We start from the raw sequence: 16335 nt of genomic DNA on the forward strand, positions 1-16335 counted from the left end.
CTCTGATTGTAACTGCCCCAAATGGAACAGCCCAGTGTCCACCCACAGGAGAACGTGTCCACGGTGACCTCATCAAAGAGAAGAATTCTAACAGCCGCTAGAGCAGACAGACCACCACTCCCGGGAAGGATCTTAACATTTTGTTGAGTGATAGAAGCCAGACACTAAAAAGTGCCTACTATGTGTTCCCAGTTATAGGAAGTTCAAAAGCTGATGGATAGTGTTGAGCATCAAACTGGTTACCCGACGTCAGGAAGGGGCATGTGGGAACCTGGGACGCTGGGATCTTTTGTGCACGTGAAACACTCACCATGTGTGCACCTAAGATATGTGCACTTTCCTGTAGTTGGTTACACCTCGGTTAAAAAAAAGTGGACACTTGGAAACAGCATCCTGCATTTGTTGATAAGGCTTTGGATATTTTCAAACTAAAAAAAAAAGTCAAATGTCAGTCCACTTTCTTGGCTATCCTGTGTCTTACAGAGAATCCATCCGAGCATTGCATTTAGCTGTACGTTGTGTGATGTGAGAAAATGCCTCCCCCCTGCCCCTGGCCACCACAAACAGTTGTTCTTCCAGCTGTGCAAGACTGGGTGGTAAATCGGGTAGTAGATTAAAACCAGCTCTTACGGGTCAGGGACCCTTGTCAAGACCATTCTCTTGCAGGATGCTGAGAGCCTGGTGGGGATTCTGAGATCCGGCCTAATGAGAACCCCAACACTCAGAGCTCTGCTCCCAGCTGTGTCTGACCCACGTGGCGCTGTCTCAGCAGAGGATGTTCCCCGTGGTTTACATTTAACCTCACGTCCTCCTGGAACGGATGGTGGTGCAGAACTGGGAGTTTGCCGTCAGACTGGGGAGAAGTGTGGCGGAGTTCCAAGCGGGACAGCGTGAACGTGACCATTAACGGAAGCCTCCCACTCACTGGCTTTGAGAAACGTTCAGTTCACAATTGGAGCGGGTCCTTCCACTCGCTGGTTTGCTGGTGGCCACGCAGGAAGAGACCACGTGAGTCATGTCAACTCAGCAAAATCATCGCGTTGAAAAGTCACTTGAACGGCAAATGCTGCCAAAGATGATGTTCGGGTACCATGCTGACTTTTTAAATGGCCATTTTTGATGTTCTTAACAAACTGAATTTGAAACCATGGGGAGAACCACAGTATGGTTTGCCCAGCTAAAGTTAAACACGGTCCATAGGCCACCCTCTCTTCTGACAGCAGCGGCAGAGTTCAGGGCCCCCCATGACCACCCTTAGGCTCAGTAATTCCCTAGGAGGCCTCTCAGAACTATCTGCGGGCTGTTATACTCGTGGTCATGGTTTATTACAGTGAGAGGACACAGATTAAAACCAGCCGAGGAGGGAGGGCAGGGAGCAGCATCCAAGGACCGCCGCACTCAGGGCTTCCTGCTGCACTCCCCGTGAGGCGGCGCTGGCGGCGCTGGCTTCCCTGGCAACACTATGAGAAGATGCCAACTTGGGAAGCCTTGGTGTCTGGAGTTTTTATTGGCGCTTGGGCGTGTACACACAGCTGCCTGCCTGCATGACTGCCAGGTCTCCAGCCTCTCTGTGGTCAAGCTGATGCCACGTGAGCCAACACCCCTGTCCTGAGTCATATTCTAGACTCTGGGCTGAAGACCCCCATCAAAACAAAGACACCACATCAGACAGGACATTCAGGAACTGAGAGATGGCCTCCCAGGAGCCAGGGGCAAAGGTCAGGCCTTTCTTTGGCCGGGTAAAATTCTTTATGACACACCTGTCACACACCTTCTGAGGGACTAACCACCGTGCAACACGGTGAGAATGAGGGTGGAATGAGACTGGGGGTAGCCTAACAGGTGCTCTCCTATCTCAGACTTTCGATTGCTCCTGTGCAGAAGAGAAAATGAAACTCTGAATTTAAAAAACCCATTTGCTTTCTAGAACCCTGTGATTAGCTAAACCCTGTGCTTGAGTTAAACCTGGATCATGAGGAGAGAACTAATTGTTACAGCTTGGACACCAAAAAATGACTACAGTATGTTGTCGGCGTTTGGATTTGGAGTGGGGAGCCTAGCTTGCTGAGCAGGGGGCTGCGTTGCTGCTGTTACTGCCCCCGGTGACCGCGGTGGGAGCCAGGATGGCACCTCGATGTGGTGGCTCCAGAGAGAAGCTGTGTCTGAGCAGGGCCGCCCGCCAGCAGTTCGTGCCACTCTGAGTGTCGCTATTGATTGTTCATTTCAAGGCCACCCCCCAGTTGTGTTAAATAGCACTGCAGTGTTCGATGTCACCTTTGCATTTACGTCCTCGTCCGTACACGGCTAATGTCCTGATTTGGAAGCTTTTTGCTCCCTTCACACTTGTTCAGATGCAGGGCTGCCACACCCATCCCTCCCCTGTGCGCCCTGAATGGCACTCCCTGGAGTTGTGCAGCCCCAGCCTCGGGGCTGCAGGGCTTTGCTGGGTCAGGGTGAGAATGCCCATCCCGCTGTGGGGCCGCAGTGGGAAACCGCTCGAACAGTCTGCGGTCCTGCGCAGCTGACCATCGCTTCCCTGCCAGGGTGACCTCCACAGAAGGAAAAGCGGGCCCCGCCAGGAAGAGGACGGAGGGAGTGGCACAGGCAGACGGACAGGGGACTGGAGGCCCAGGCCACAGCCAGGGCACCCTCTTCTTGGTGCTGGAAATCTCAGGACTTCGTGGGGGAACCCTTGGGTCAGCAGCCAAAAGAGAAACCACAGTTAAGGAAGTATGTTGGGAGCAGGGATTTTCACTTTAAATCTAAACGTGCAGATAAGCTAGGCTCCGGGGTCCGGCCAGGAACTTGTTGTGGGGCTGGGTGTGCTGCCAGTTGGCATCTTCTCCCTTGACCTTCAGCTGGTGGCCAAGGCACTCGGGCACCGCCCCGAATGCCCGTCAGCAGGCGTGGGCTGTGGGGCACATCCCGTGTACCTTTGGGGAGGCTTCAGAAATGTGCAGACAGGCTCCAGGAGACCCCATGGGCCCCTCCGTGCCCCCCTGGCTGAAGAGCAGAGCTTATTAACAGCTACAGGGCAGAATTGTCGCTGCTATAAAGCCTGTGCGTTGGGCAGTGGAGGCGGGTCAGAACCAAGTTTCCTGAATTTGAAGACCATGCTAAGGTCACGGAAGAAAACATCTTTGTTTTCAGGAGATACTCACAAGTTACTCCCAGTGGCTCAGAAGGATGGTGATGTGTACAGGCCGCCCAGGCTGTCTCCCACATCTGAGCCCCCTGGGCGGGCCTTCTGGGTCCCCTTACCCCTCCCTCTACCAGGATGCAGCAACCCTGTGAGGACTGCAGGGCTTGAGTGTCACAGGGATCCAGGTCCAACACCCACCCCCAGGCCCCAGTTTCCAGGTGTGCAGCATAGAAGTGGAAGCCCTACATGGGATTGTGGAGACCCCCAGTGAGATGATGTGGGCCAGGCACGCAGCCAGACACCAGCGCTATGTCCCACTGCAAGTGGGGAAGGGCCCTGGCCACATGGACGGTGGCAGCTTCCTTGGGCCTGGGCCTGGTGGCCACTGCCCCACCCCTGTCAGCACTTCCCCTCTGCCCTTGCAGGAGACCTGCACTGCCTTGATTAGAATCAAGAAGTAGGTGGTTCTTCAGTTGAAAGGCTGTGCCTTGATTTAGAAGAAAAACTGGGGCAGAGTAACAAGGCCCAGGGCAGGCTATCATGCAGGAGCATTCTCCAGGAGAGGACATCCTAAGTGACTCCGGGCCCTTCAGACCAGGCCCCTGGGGAGCTGGGAGAGGGCAGAGGGTGGGCTGTTCTGGGTTCTCTTCCCTGAGGCGCAGGGAGGCCTCAGGCTTCTCCTGCCCGGCCTTTGGAAGGCCGCGCTGGTCCAAGCTCAGAATGGGCGCACCGGGAGCAGGAGGCAGCCCTCCGCCTGTGCGGCCAGGGCGAGGGTCAGCACTCTCTGCTTGGCACCCAGTCCCGAGCCTGGTGGGAGAGGCATCTAGGACGCTGTCTTGAGAAAAGTGGTGATCCCCATCGGCAGTCCCCGGGCCAGCCTGAGTGTGGGCGCAGGCTGGGCGGGTGGCCCAGTAGGGCTCAGGGCCACAGGGTGATTAGCCCGGGTGGCTTTGCTGAGCCGCGCTGAAGTTCTGAGCCTGCTACAGAATTTGCTGGAAGAAGCCCCACCTGCCTAGTTAGTCTGATTCTATCCCCAGGCTTCACTCCTTGCTGGTAATGGCCATGGTAGAGACAGGTCACACCAAAAACAAACATAAAAAAGAAAATGGATTCTGGTTTTACAGGTCTTAAGACTAGATTTACATAAAAGCTTAAAACAGGCCAGGTACACAGACCTGGACTCCAGAAACAAGTAGCTCTGGGTGAGCAGGTCGCAGCCTGACCCTCATGCCATCTGCCAGCCTCTGCATCCCCAGTGAGGTCCCCTGACATTCTCCATGAGTTTTGGTGGTCACATGCTGCTGTGCAGAGGGAAGATAGTAAATGAACGTTTGTGAAAATGGAAGAGTACAAATGTGAGACAGGAGATGTAAAATGGAAAAATCCAAATGACTGGGGGAAAAAAAAACAAGGAGAAGGGGAAGGGATGAATAAGGTCCGAAGTCAGGGTCAAATGAGAAATCACCAAATACAGGTAAAATTTTAAATGAGGCCCAGAGACCGCCTGATACAAGATTTGTAAGATAAATTGAGAAATGGCAAACTTCTGAGCTGAAACTGGTTAAAAATGTAAGTTAACTAAGGTTAAAAGTTAGCAGGAAGCAAAAAAAATGAAAAAATTTTTTTAAATTTAAAAAAGTTAAACAAACAAAAAAGTTAGCAGGAGGGCAGAGAGAGGGAGTAGCTGTGCAGGCCTACAAGGAGATGTAGGGGTGGGTCTGGGATCTGCATGGCAGCAGTGCAGACTCCTAGCCTGCCGACCCCCAGACACACCCCAGCCCCTTCCTCTGAGTGGTCCAGGGCCCCCAGTGCCATTGGCTTCCCATGTGGTGATCCTGCAGTCCCTGCCTCTTCAGAAGGGGCTCGAGGCCTCCTCTGTCTTGAGCCACTCTGCCCTGTCAGAGCTGCCTGGGGTGACAGCAGGCAGGACTCCAGACTGGAAGCAAGCTTCTCAGGACCTCGGTCACTCAGGCCTTGGGCCTCTCTGCACTCACATGCCCAGCTCCTCCCACCTTATCTGTTGCACTCGGGCTTGCTTTGCCTCATTTTCATCTTCTCCTTGATCCTGAGAAGTGTTCTTTGCAGGTCACGGTGCTCTGTTCTGTGTCCTCGTCGCCCACAGCTAATGTCTTCAAGCATCTGCCACGGCAGAGCACAGTGCTGGTCCTCACGGCCTTGCCGTCTGCTTAGGGAAACTGTCACGCACACTTGGAGTAGAGGCCACACCTGAGAGCCAGCCTGGATTATGACCCCAGTTCTGCTGCTTGCTGTGTGACCCTGGGCCTCATGTGTCTCTTCTCCAAAGCCAGGTTTAACCTCCAAAATGAAGGTTTCAAACTTAGTGGTTTCAAATCCAGCTTACAGAGGTGGGGGTGGGGGTGACAGTGGTCAGGGTTCCTTAAAATGATACTGGGTTATACTGTGGAGCTGTTAAGAAATATGAGCCCCCAGGTATATCGTTGGCTCATGTAGAACTATTAGTTCATTAGATACTTAATCAGCATCATAAGCTACATCATAACATCTGGCCCTCAGCATGCAGACCCAAAATAAAGCTTCTCCGCCCTCCCTCTTTGTTGGAAGGGTGTGCTGAGAGTCCAGCACCGGCGGCCTGCAGACCTTTCTTGTTGGCAGGTTCCTTGGTGAATATCGTTTCCTTTCACTCATGCATGCATCAGGACTTTTCCTGTACCACAGCCAGAAATCTGACACTGAGGTTTCTCTTTTAGGAGTGCATGCCCAGCAGGTGAGGGCTCTTAGCGAATATTTGTCTATGGGTCTGCCCCAGGTTTCTCAAGATAGGCTTGAACTTGTAATGGGTCAAAAAATTGAACCTGTAAAGTAATTTTGTCCTAATACTTCTTTAAAGTGTTTCATTATTTCATTCTCAAATTTCACATATGGTGTACCTTCTGAGATTGTTTCAGATAAATGTTCCGCTGCTAAGTCAGTTTTCAAAATCCTGAACAGCTTGCATCCAGGACCCTTGCTGGCTCAGTTCACTGATTGAGAATCAAAAGAGAAAATGGTCCCAGGGATAGAAGATGTCATTGGGAAATTTAGAAAGAGGGTCTAAGCTGGTCTAAGCTAGGAAGGAGAATGGGGCTGAGGGACAGGGAGGGAGGCAAATAGGATGTATCTTGAGTACGATGTTCAGTTGATTGCTTTTGCCTGCCTGAGGCCATTTGAGCTTGAGGGAATAATGCTGTGATGCACTTGCAATGTCTGCCCTGGTCAGAGGATGAAGAATGGAAGGTACCAGACAGTATGTTATCATCTCAATACAGACTTTCTCTCTGTTCTTTTTAGGATTCATACCAGGAGTCAGCAGCTTTGATTAAATCTGAAAATCTGCAAAAATGCAGATATGACCTACTACTTTTTATGTGTTTAGTCTGTGAATTAAGAATGGTTTTGTTTTTTTTTTAAGTGAATTTCAGAGAATCACAAGAAGAATATTTCATCATATCAAGTCATAGAAAAGTCAAATTTCATTTTTCATAAATTAGGTTTTACCAGAACACAGCCCAACTCCATGTTTACGTACATATGTGCCTATTATCTGTGGCTGCTTTGCTGCAACAGCAGAGTTGGGTAGTTGTGAGAGGTGGCATAACCTGCAAAGCCTAAGACGTTTACACTGGCTGTTCACAGAAAGGGTTTGCTGACCCTTGGCTTAGCATATGGGGAAGGATAGGGGAGACCCTGACGTAGCCTAGGGGAGTCCTACCTGCCACCAATTTCTGTGTCTGGGCCAGCTGTCATAACCTATCTGGTTTCTCCATCTGTTTGAATAGAATGCCGATAGATGGTCTCTTCTGACTCTGTTTCTCCTTTGCATGTTGTAATTTTGTTTATAGGACACATGGAAGGGACATGTGAAATGTGGTCTTTTTGGCTCTATGTGTTAGGAGCCCAGTTCTGAGCCCCTCAGGCAGAATAGGGATTCTATCAGCTTGGAGGCCATGGAGGAGTTAGTGAAGACTAGCTTTCAGGACCCAGAGCCATCTGCCACCTCTCTTCTTACCTGTATGGCTCCCACGGGTCTGGGCACAGTCCTCAAGGCCTCACACCCCAAGAGGAAATTGACCTGTGCTTCCCCAGATCCTGGTAGAAAGGCCCAGGGAAGAGCTCTGATTCGCTAGCTTGTGTCCCAGGGCTTTGCCTGGGCCAGCCATTGAGACCAGATGGCTGAGGAGCTGTGCTTGGTCCTGCCTGAGTCTTGGGGGAGAGGTTGGGACTTGATGGTGGGCAGCCCCACCAGAACCCTGAGTTGGCGTTGAGGAGGGTGCATATCCATAAGGAGGCAGATGCCATCTGGGCAAGTTAAATAAGGATCCCCATCAGGGCTCTTTGGTCTCCACAGACTAGGGCTTGTAAAACTAGACAAGGCCTTCCCCACCATGTGGTTAGACTTGTTGCCACAAACTTGCTTCAGTAAGTTACCACTGGGCCAGATGTGGAAGGAATTGGGGGTGCCAGACAAGGCCTTAGTCACTCGGAGGCCTCCAATTTCTCATGTCTCATGGTGGTGGGGACAGGGCAGTGAATGAGATAAAAGAACATCCCTGCTGTGGGAGCTGACGTCTAGAGGCAGGAGAAGAACGTTACCATTATTCTCATTCATTGTCACACGTATCAGCCTCCATTGCGAGTGTGACAGCCCAGACTGGAGGCATGAGGGCCCTGCTGGGCGCTTCCTTCCCTCGTGTTTAAATTGGGGTCACAGGGCCAATCCTCACAGCCTCAGGATTCTCCCAGGCTCCTTCACTCTTGTCCCCACCACTGCCAGGTGGCCAGACACGGGGCAGGGCCAGAGAAGGAGTTCCAGACAATCTGCCTGCAGAAACTTCTTCAGAGCAAGTCTCACAAGATAGGAGGCTGCCATGGGCACACTCTCTGGGCAGTGGGATTCCTGGTGCTTGCCACCAGAGTCCTTTCTGGAACAGGGTGGTATATAAATGACCACGCGGGTGAGGGGTGATGAGGCACCCTTGCTCAGAGACATCCTTGGTGAGACCTGAGTTTGAACCCTGTTCCGTGGCCCTGAGACTTTCATCCTGAGCCCTTTATTCATTTAAAATGCTTTTTCAGCCCCTACGTGTACCTGGCTTTGTTCCTGGTGCAAAAGATGGAGCAAGTAAGACCGATGAGGTCTCTGCCCTCGTGGCTTGTGTTCTGGCTGGTGAAGACAGACGAGATACGGTGGGGAGAATGGTAGCTGCTGTGGACAAAAACTCACCAGTGTGCCTCGTGCCTAATAACATGTAAAGGTTAAAATAGCAAAGCTTCTAGAAGGAAGTACAATACCTGTGACCTCAGGGTAGGCAAAGATTTCTTTAACAGGACAGGAGAAACACCAAGTATAAAAGGAAATACTGATGAGTCAGACGTTGATCCAAACTAAGATCCAGTCACCAAAAGACACTGTCAAGGGAGAAAGGACATGCCGTGGACTGGAGAAGGTGTTTGTGGTAAACATGTCTGACAAAGGTCTCCCCAGGTGAACCGGTACTGCCTGGGAGAGGTCATGAGAGGAACAGTTCTCCTGTGAAAAGGTGCCCAGCTTCCCTGCTGCTCATCAAGAAAAAGTGAATTAAGAACCACAGGAGATGCTGGCCCCTACCCAGGTTGTAGGATGGCTCATTTGCTGCCAGAGAAGTGACCATGGGCTCAGTGACTACCAGAACTGAGCACCCTGCCGGGGGATCAGGCACTCCACCCCCAGTACCTTCCTAAGAGATTCGAGCCCAGTGCTTGGAAAAGAGTGTCCGCAGCCGCCTCCCTGTAACATTGCAGACTGGACACATCCTGGGTGCTTGTCAACAGCAGGTGGACAAGGGGACTGCTGCATGTGTCCACAACAGGGCATCAGGCAGCCTTGAATCACATGAGCTGCTGCCACGCCATGCGTCTCAGGGAGACCAGGCCTAATGCTCTCCCTGTGAGGTCCCAGAACCTCAAGTTCAAGAAGAGGCCAACCTTAGCCAAGTGCTGGAGGTCAGGAGGCTCACAGGAGCCCACTGAAGATTCGTGCCTTTGTGGCTCGTCTCAGTCATCTTTTTTATTGTGCGGTATTGGGGAGGTGACATTTACGCAGAGATGAGGGCGGGAGCTGGGGTTCTTTTGGGGAGCAGCCGCTTTGATGATTCTGAGGTGACCCTGAGGAGAGGGGTGCTGACGTCAGAGGTCAGGGACAGGCCATCCTGGAGGGCCAGGCAGCCCTCAGAAGCTCCTGGGCTCCATTCCAGCGGGGCGGGAGCTGTGGTGGGTCCATCTCTGACACAGATCGGGGGACTGGTGATCAAGCCTGGAAGGCTCTCAGCCCAAGCCGGCCACACCAGCCCCTGGTGTGTGGGGGCCTCTCCAGGGATCTTCTAAGGATTAAAAATGGTATCTCAGCACTTTTGCAACCTAAATCTTATGGTAGGGGCTTTCCAAGAGGTCTTCACTATCAAAAGCCCCCTGTGGTTCTCACACTCTGTCCCTCCCTCATGTACCACCGGTCCCCGGCCATCTGCATTCCTAGGAGGTCATGCCAGAGAAGGGTCATTAGGCGTCCTCAAGGGCACCATTCTTCTGGAGATTGATGAGGGGGTCATACTACAGAACTTCCCTCTGTATCGTGGCCCTAGCATCCTGTTCCCGAGCTCCCTGCAGGGCCATGTGCAACCAAGATCCTACCACCTGTGTGGATGCCACCGGGGGCCTGGGGCCCAATGAGTCTGGACCTGGCACTGTGCACAGCACCCCCTCCACGCCCATTAGTGGGCTGCAGGATGAATTTCGTAGCTCACAGCTGGCATTTCTCAGAAGTGAAACAGGAAATACCAGAGCCCACTGTGCTCAGTGAGGGAGACTGCTGCCCCAGGCTCTTCTGTTATTTCATGCTCGCAGGCACGTGGCCTCGGTCGGGGTGGGAAACGCACTGCTTGCTGTGCATTGTGACCGGAAGTGTAGGATGACGCTGTCAGGAGGAGATAGGAGGGCTCTCGGCTTAGATGGTCACGAGGGGGAGCAGGGCCTGTTCGGGTTGAGGAGTCGGGGGGTGTGGGTCTGGGCTCTGCTGAGTTAGGACCAGAGTAGCCCAGAGCAAGGTGGGTCGACTTCCTTCCTGTCTGCTTATCCAAAGTAGAGCCAGCAACGTGTTCTCGTTAACCTGTTCTCATTTTCAGAGTTTATGTAAGCAAATTCCAGTAGTCTGTGGCCAAACCACTCACCTATTCATGTGGGAAAGGAAGCCGGTGCCTCTGGGGAGGGGCTCACAGACAGGGATGATGGCCTGGGGCTAGCCTGGCCCCCGGATCTGTGACCAGCTGACCCCACATAAGGCAGGATGTGGCCGTCTGAAAGGAGAGGGGGCCATGTCCTGGCTGAATGCAGGCATCTCCACTTCACGCTGAGGAGGAGGGAGCAGGCCAGGCTGGGCGGGCTGAGCTCCATACCTGTTTCCTAACACAGTCGGAATAACAAGAGTTGGGTGAGAATGTGTGTGTCAGGCATCTGGCCCAGAGCAAAGACCAAACGATGGTGGTTGTCTGAGGCTGGTGAGGTGCGAGGACCAGATTCCAGCCCCTGCGTCTCATAAGGCCCCCATGTGCGAGGACCAGATTCCAGCCCCTGCGTCTCATAAGGCCCCCATGTGGGGAGGGAGGGCCGGGGGCCTCATTGATGCATAGACATCCTAATGGCAACAGCCTCAGAAAGGCAGTCCTGGCAGAGCTTAGCGCTGTTGTGACATCAGGGGCACCTCGGTGACAAACCCCAAGAAGCAGTCTTGTTGTCACTGCTGTCTCATAGAGCAGTAAACACAAACGAGGACAAGATGCACTCAGGACGTGCAGGCAAGTGGCGTGGGCAGTGGGAAGGTGAGGGCGGGCTGCCCTGCTCTCTGAGAATTGTCTCAAAAGACCAGGCACTAAGCAGTGCTGATGGGGAGTGCTGCCAGGAGCCGACGGCGCTCAGCCCACCAGCAGCACCGGGAGCCAGTGCTCTCTCCTAGAAGTGACTTTGAGGAGCCCAGGCAACAGGGACCTGGATGAAACCACAGCCAGAGTATGTGGTGCTTGGGTGTGGAGAGGGGACCCACAGAGCAAGGATCATGACTAGGTCCCCAGCTCTCTGGACCGCCGTCTGGGCCTCTGTCTCTCCAGGACACAATCCTGGTTCTCAAGGCTGACAGAGCAGAAGGGAAAGAGGGTTGATATCCTTTAGTTCTTGAAGAACCCACTCGCCCCCTCCTCGTCAGGCCCCGGGACGTTGTCACTGCAGAGCTCCCAGCCCTGGCACAGCCAGGCTCAGGAGTGGCACGTCTCCTCTGCTCGCTTGTGAGAAACAAGCACCTTCTCAGTGGAGAGGACTAGAAAAGAGCTTTTTGTCTTCTGTTAGCATCTTGCCAGGGGGCATAATTTCACTGCTTGTAAGTGCTGCCTACAAAAGGCACACGACATGCTTGGAAACCCGGTCTCTCAAGATGCTGGCGCTTAATGCTCCCACCCCGAGCCAGCTGATTCTTGTGTGTAAGTACTCAGGACTGTTCCCTCTTTCGAGTGCTGAGCAGGCTTCTACACGTGGCACATGAGGTTTCCTCCAGGGCGGAGGAGGCCAGGAAGTTGGGTGAGTTCAGAGCCTCATTTCAAATGCATTGTAGGTGTCTCTGTACGTGGCTGCCCCTCAGGAATGTTCCAGAACTCACAAGAGAGCACAGACATGTACAGGAAGTAACTCCTGAGTCGGCTTTGAATTTGTCACCCTCTGTCCTCTGGCGATGAAGTGGGGGGGCCCGGTGGGGCAGGGGTCCCCAGCAGGCGGGCCTGTGAGTGATGCCGCCATGTCTCTCCTTACAGCAGCAGTGGACGTCAGCTCAGCGAGGTGTTCATCCAGCTGCCCTCCCGCAAGGAGCTGCCCGAGTACTATGAACTCATCCGCAAGCCCGTGGACTTCAAGAAGATCAAGGTACCCACACGTCAAGTGGGAGGCAGGGGTTCTCTCTGCAGGGGTGTGCCACACTGGCATTTGACAGTTTGCGGCCAGGGGCCCAGTCACTGCCCTTTGGGGTTCCTTGTGGTCTCAAGGGTCCCAGATGCGCCGGCAGGTGGCCCCATTGCCCACAGCTCAGCCTCAGTTGTTCGGCTCTATGTTCGGTGGGCCTGGGCCTCCGAGTCCGCACAGAGCCTGAGGATTTGGCTGAGATCTCGTTAAGCAGAGGGGCTCCGCCAGCTCTGGGGTCTCTGGGCACGAGGGGGCCCCGAGGTAAGGCTGTTTCTCCCGCTGCCCACAGGAGCGTATCCGCAACCACAAGTACCGCAGCCTCAACGACCTGGAGAAGGACGTCATGCTGCTGTGCCAGAACGCGCAGACCTTCAACCTGGAGGGCTCCCTGGTGAGCCGCGCCCCGGGGCTGGGCCGTGTGCCCCTCGCCCCCTGTGGGATTTCCAGTTTAAAGACAAATTCCCCACAGCTTGGTCTGCTTCACTCATTACAAAAGCAGTGTGTGCTCATTGCTGAGAAAATGGCCAGAAAGAAGCAAAACATGAGAGAGACTCAGCGCCATCCGTTGGGGTGGCCCTGGGAGCGGTCTGTGTGCATCTCAGAGTTTATGTGGAATTCACTAGGGGACTCTTGGAAGGAGCCCTGTGCTGCTCCCTGTCCCATGATGGCGTTCACGCACACACGCAGAGCCTCAGCCTAGCAGAATTTGCCTGAGTGTTGGGACGGGTGCCTCCTGGAGAAGAAATTATACAGTCATAGATTTGGGGAAAATGCTGGCTTCAGTGAGGGACGTGAGTCTCCACCGTAGCTGCAGGAGCCTTTCACGATGGATGCTCCTGTGACTTCAGAGGAAGGGAGGAACCTGTGGCATTTTCTGGGCCAACACACCTGACCTTTGTCCAGGACCGCTTCCTAGCCCGGTGCACTCTGGGACACTGGCTGAGAAGGGATTGTGGAGCTGTCCCTCTGCCAGGGCCGGCTGGGTTGGGTGGGCAGGCAGCCCCCCATCAGATGCCCCAACCTGAGCCCTGCGTGTCTCCCCCCAGATCTACGAAGACTCCATTGTCCTGCAGTCAGTCTTCACCAGTGTGCGGCAGAAAATCGAGAAGGAGGACGACAGTGAAGGCGAGGAGAGCGAGGAGGAGGAGGAGGGCGAGGAGGAAGGCTCCGAGTCCGAGTGTGAGTCCCGGGCTGGGTGGGGTGGTTGGAGCTATAGCCAGTCGGCTCGAGCAGGTCACACCCATCTGTCCACAGCCGTCACTGCTCCCAGGGCCCTGGCTCCGAGGCCCCGCTGTGCGAGCTCATATCTTCTTTCCTTCTGGTCCCCACCCCAGCGCGCTCAGTCAAAGTGAAGATCAAGCTCGGCCGGAAGGAGAAGGCCCAGGATCGACTGAAGGGGGGCCGGCGGCGGCCGAGCCGAGGGTCCAGGGCCAAGCCAGTGGTGAGCGACGACGACAGTGAGGAGGAGCAGGAGGAGGTAAAGCCCCCCAAGCCCTGGGCCTTGCACCACGGCCCCGGGAGGCTAGATGCTCCCACACCCACATCCACAGATGGGGCAGCTGGGGCTCAGCACCATGTGGTGTGCGATTCCAGCCTGAGTCCCTGTGACCCTAGAACCACTGCTCTTAGAGCTGATGGGCATGGGTTCGGACAGGGCATCCCACCTCATTCCCGCTGCAGCAGCCTGCAGGGCTGCCGTGCTGAGCCCGACAGGGCCAGGTCTTGATCTAGGATGGAAACGGGAGGCACTGAATTGGAGGTGCCACCAGACCATCCCCTGTCCCCTCGGCACAGGGCCCTCCACAGCCAAGGCTGTCCTGGTGTCCACCCCATGTGCACCCGCAGGCCTCTGCTGCTGGCTGTGGTCTGGCCTGGGTAGGAGGATTTCCAAACAATGGTAGTGGGTTTTAAAAAACAAGGGAAAAACAAAAGTCCCATAATCCACAGTCATAAAAATGATGTGTAGCAGACACTGTGAACAAGGCTGTGAGTGGTCATCCCCAACCCTGGCACAGGCTGCAGTCCCTGCACCCCAGGGAGAAGCCACAGGAGCTTCAAGCCTGCAGTGGATGGTTTGCAGGCATCGGCCAGGAGCAGACCTGTTTACTGGGTTTAAATAAGCTTTGCCCTCTGCCTCTGGCCAGGACACCTGGCCCTTCCCTGCCTGCCGTGGCACCTGGGCAGTACATTCACTTCTGAGCCTGTTTCCGCTTCTACAAAGGAGGGCAGGGGTCACATGGATCACCCGGGGCCCGGCTCCCACCAAAGCTTGACAAGCACCATTTCATTGTTGCTGTTTTTCTCATACAGCTACTTGTACTAGCAAACCAGGTGCCTCAAAGTCAGTCTGACTGTAGACATACGGGACCTTACGGGAACAATAATGACATTTTGAACATGAGGGGTGGCCCTTGTACCTTGAGAGGAGGGTCTGGGCTGTAAAGCTCCCCAGCTGCCCGGTCTGGATCCAGCAGTGTGTTCTGTGGCCCTGGCCAAGCTGTGTAAAGTGTTTCTGCAGAGGAGGGAAGATCTCCTGTGGTCAGGAAGAACCAAGGTGGTTTTGAAGCCACAGGGCCAGGCAGACAGCAGTGGGGCAGCACAAGGAGGGCCCAGCAAGCCTCCCAGATCCCGAGGAGGAGTCAGTGTGGGCGTAGGTCCTCAGAGAAAAGAGACACTGGGGTGTGGCCGGGGCAGCAGGGGCAGAGGGCAAAGGCCAGTCCGCCTCCAGGCTCACAGAGCCAGTACCGCGCGCTCACCCGGGGAAAGTGGTTCCACTGCCTGCTTTGGCGGTTTAGTGCGTTTAAAGGTGAGGTTGGCCCCAGTCAGGGTGCTCTCACAGGCAGGGCTGACTCACACTGTCTCCTCCTGTCCCCCTTCCAGGACCGCTCAGGAAGTGGCAGCGAGGAAGACTGAGTCCCGACATTCCAGAGTCTCGACCCCGAGCCCCTCGTTCCAGAGCCGAGACGGTGTAGCCCTTAGCAGGGACGGGTAGCAGCAGATGTAGTTTCAGCCTTGGGGTAAAAGTGTATAAATGAAATCTTCCATATTTATACAGCATAGAAGATGTAGGACTGTTTGTGTCTGGCCCTGTCCTGGCGTCAGTAGCGTTTGTGACAGCATTAACTTTAAAACGAGAAAAAAAAAAACTATGAATTGGGGAACACGTGACACCTTTTCTTCTTTTCCTTCCCTGGCAGTACTGTTTCGGCCACAGTTTGGAATCACTGTAGTTTAAGTCGTGGATGCATGTGTGTAGCCGTCCACTCCTCGTACTGTATTTTATTGGACAGGTCAGACTCGCCAGGGCCCGGGGTTCACAGGCCCAGCGAGGATATGTCAATGTCACTGGATGTCGAACAGTAATAAATTAAACAAACAACGAAAGTCTCGCCTTCTGGTGGACTTATTCCCGGCTCCTGGTGTGGTGAATGCCCACTGCGGGCCCATGTGGGGCCTTGCCATTCCTGGGGCCTTGTCCTCCCATCACCAGATCCCAGGGCACCCATTTCACAGTGGGGGGACACTGAGGCCCGGGAGAAGGAAGACACCTTTCCTGGGCCTCACGTCAGCCTGGCTCTCTCTGGCTCTCTCACCACTGCTGTTCTCCATCATTCATTCAGGCTGGCCCCATCATGCAGGGAGGAAACAGCTCAGTCCCTTCCCTGCTTGCAGCCAAGGTGGGGTCGGGGAGACAGTCACATAAACAGGCAGGTGCCACATAGCAGTCAGAGCCATGACACAGGAGCCCAGGGCATTGTGGGAGCCCGAGTGATCAGGGAGAACTTCCAAGTCCAGAACTTACTTTGGGTTCTGTTCTGTAGTTTTTGTCTCTTCATTAAAACCTTGTATTTGTGAGTCATTATCATCATATTTGCCTGTAATTCTTCAAACATGGTTCCCTTTAGTTCTTTGAACATATTCCTAATGCTGCTTTGAAGTCCAACATCTGGACCCCCACAGAGAAGGTTTCTGTTGACTGCTTTTTTCTTCAGGGTGGACCGCACTTTCCTGTTTCTTTGCGTGTCTTACAATTTTTTTTTTAAATGGACATTTTTTTCTTTGGAGTAGAAGACATAAATATTGTCACTAGAATACATTTTTCTTTTTATTGTATTATTTCTATTATAAAAGTAATTGAGAGAGTGACAGAAATCAAGGGAAACTTAGGAAAAATTTGAAGACGCAGGAATGTGCCTCTGGTT

General features: G+C 53.8%; 1 protein-coding gene across 17 annotated transcripts in view; it reads left to right on the top strand.

Moving 5' to 3' along the window:
* SMARCA4 (SWI/SNF related BAF chromatin remodeling complex subunit ATPase 4) overlaps window positions 1-15539 on the top strand; it is an 80880-nt gene extending 65341 nt beyond the window's left edge. For 12 of the 17 annotated variants that reach the window (XM_074350782.1, XM_074350783.1, XM_074350788.1 and 9 more), the window contains 5 exons: window positions 11989-12097; window positions 12423-12524; window positions 13180-13312; window positions 13468-13610; window positions 15014-15539. In XM_074350782.1, coding sequence (XP_074206883.1) covers window positions 11989-12097; window positions 12423-12524; window positions 13180-13312; window positions 13468-13610; window positions 15014-15046 — 520 coding nt within the window. In that variant the 3' untranslated portion in view covers window positions 15047-15539. Of the gene's footprint in view, window positions 1-666; window positions 12098-12422; window positions 12525-13179; window positions 13313-13467; window positions 13611-15013 lie in introns of those variants that run through there. The other 5 variants (XM_074350785.1, XM_074350793.1, XM_074350796.1 and 2 more) reach the window with 2 other exon arrangements.
* Window positions 15540-16335: the final 796 nt, after the last annotated feature.

The sequence above is a fragment of the Camelus bactrianus genome, chromosome 22 (genome assembly GCF_048773025.1).
Source record: "Camelus bactrianus isolate YW-2024 breed Bactrian camel chromosome 22, ASM4877302v1, whole genome shotgun sequence".
Classification (NCBI taxonomy): domain Eukaryota; kingdom Metazoa; phylum Chordata; class Mammalia; order Artiodactyla; family Camelidae; genus Camelus; species Camelus bactrianus.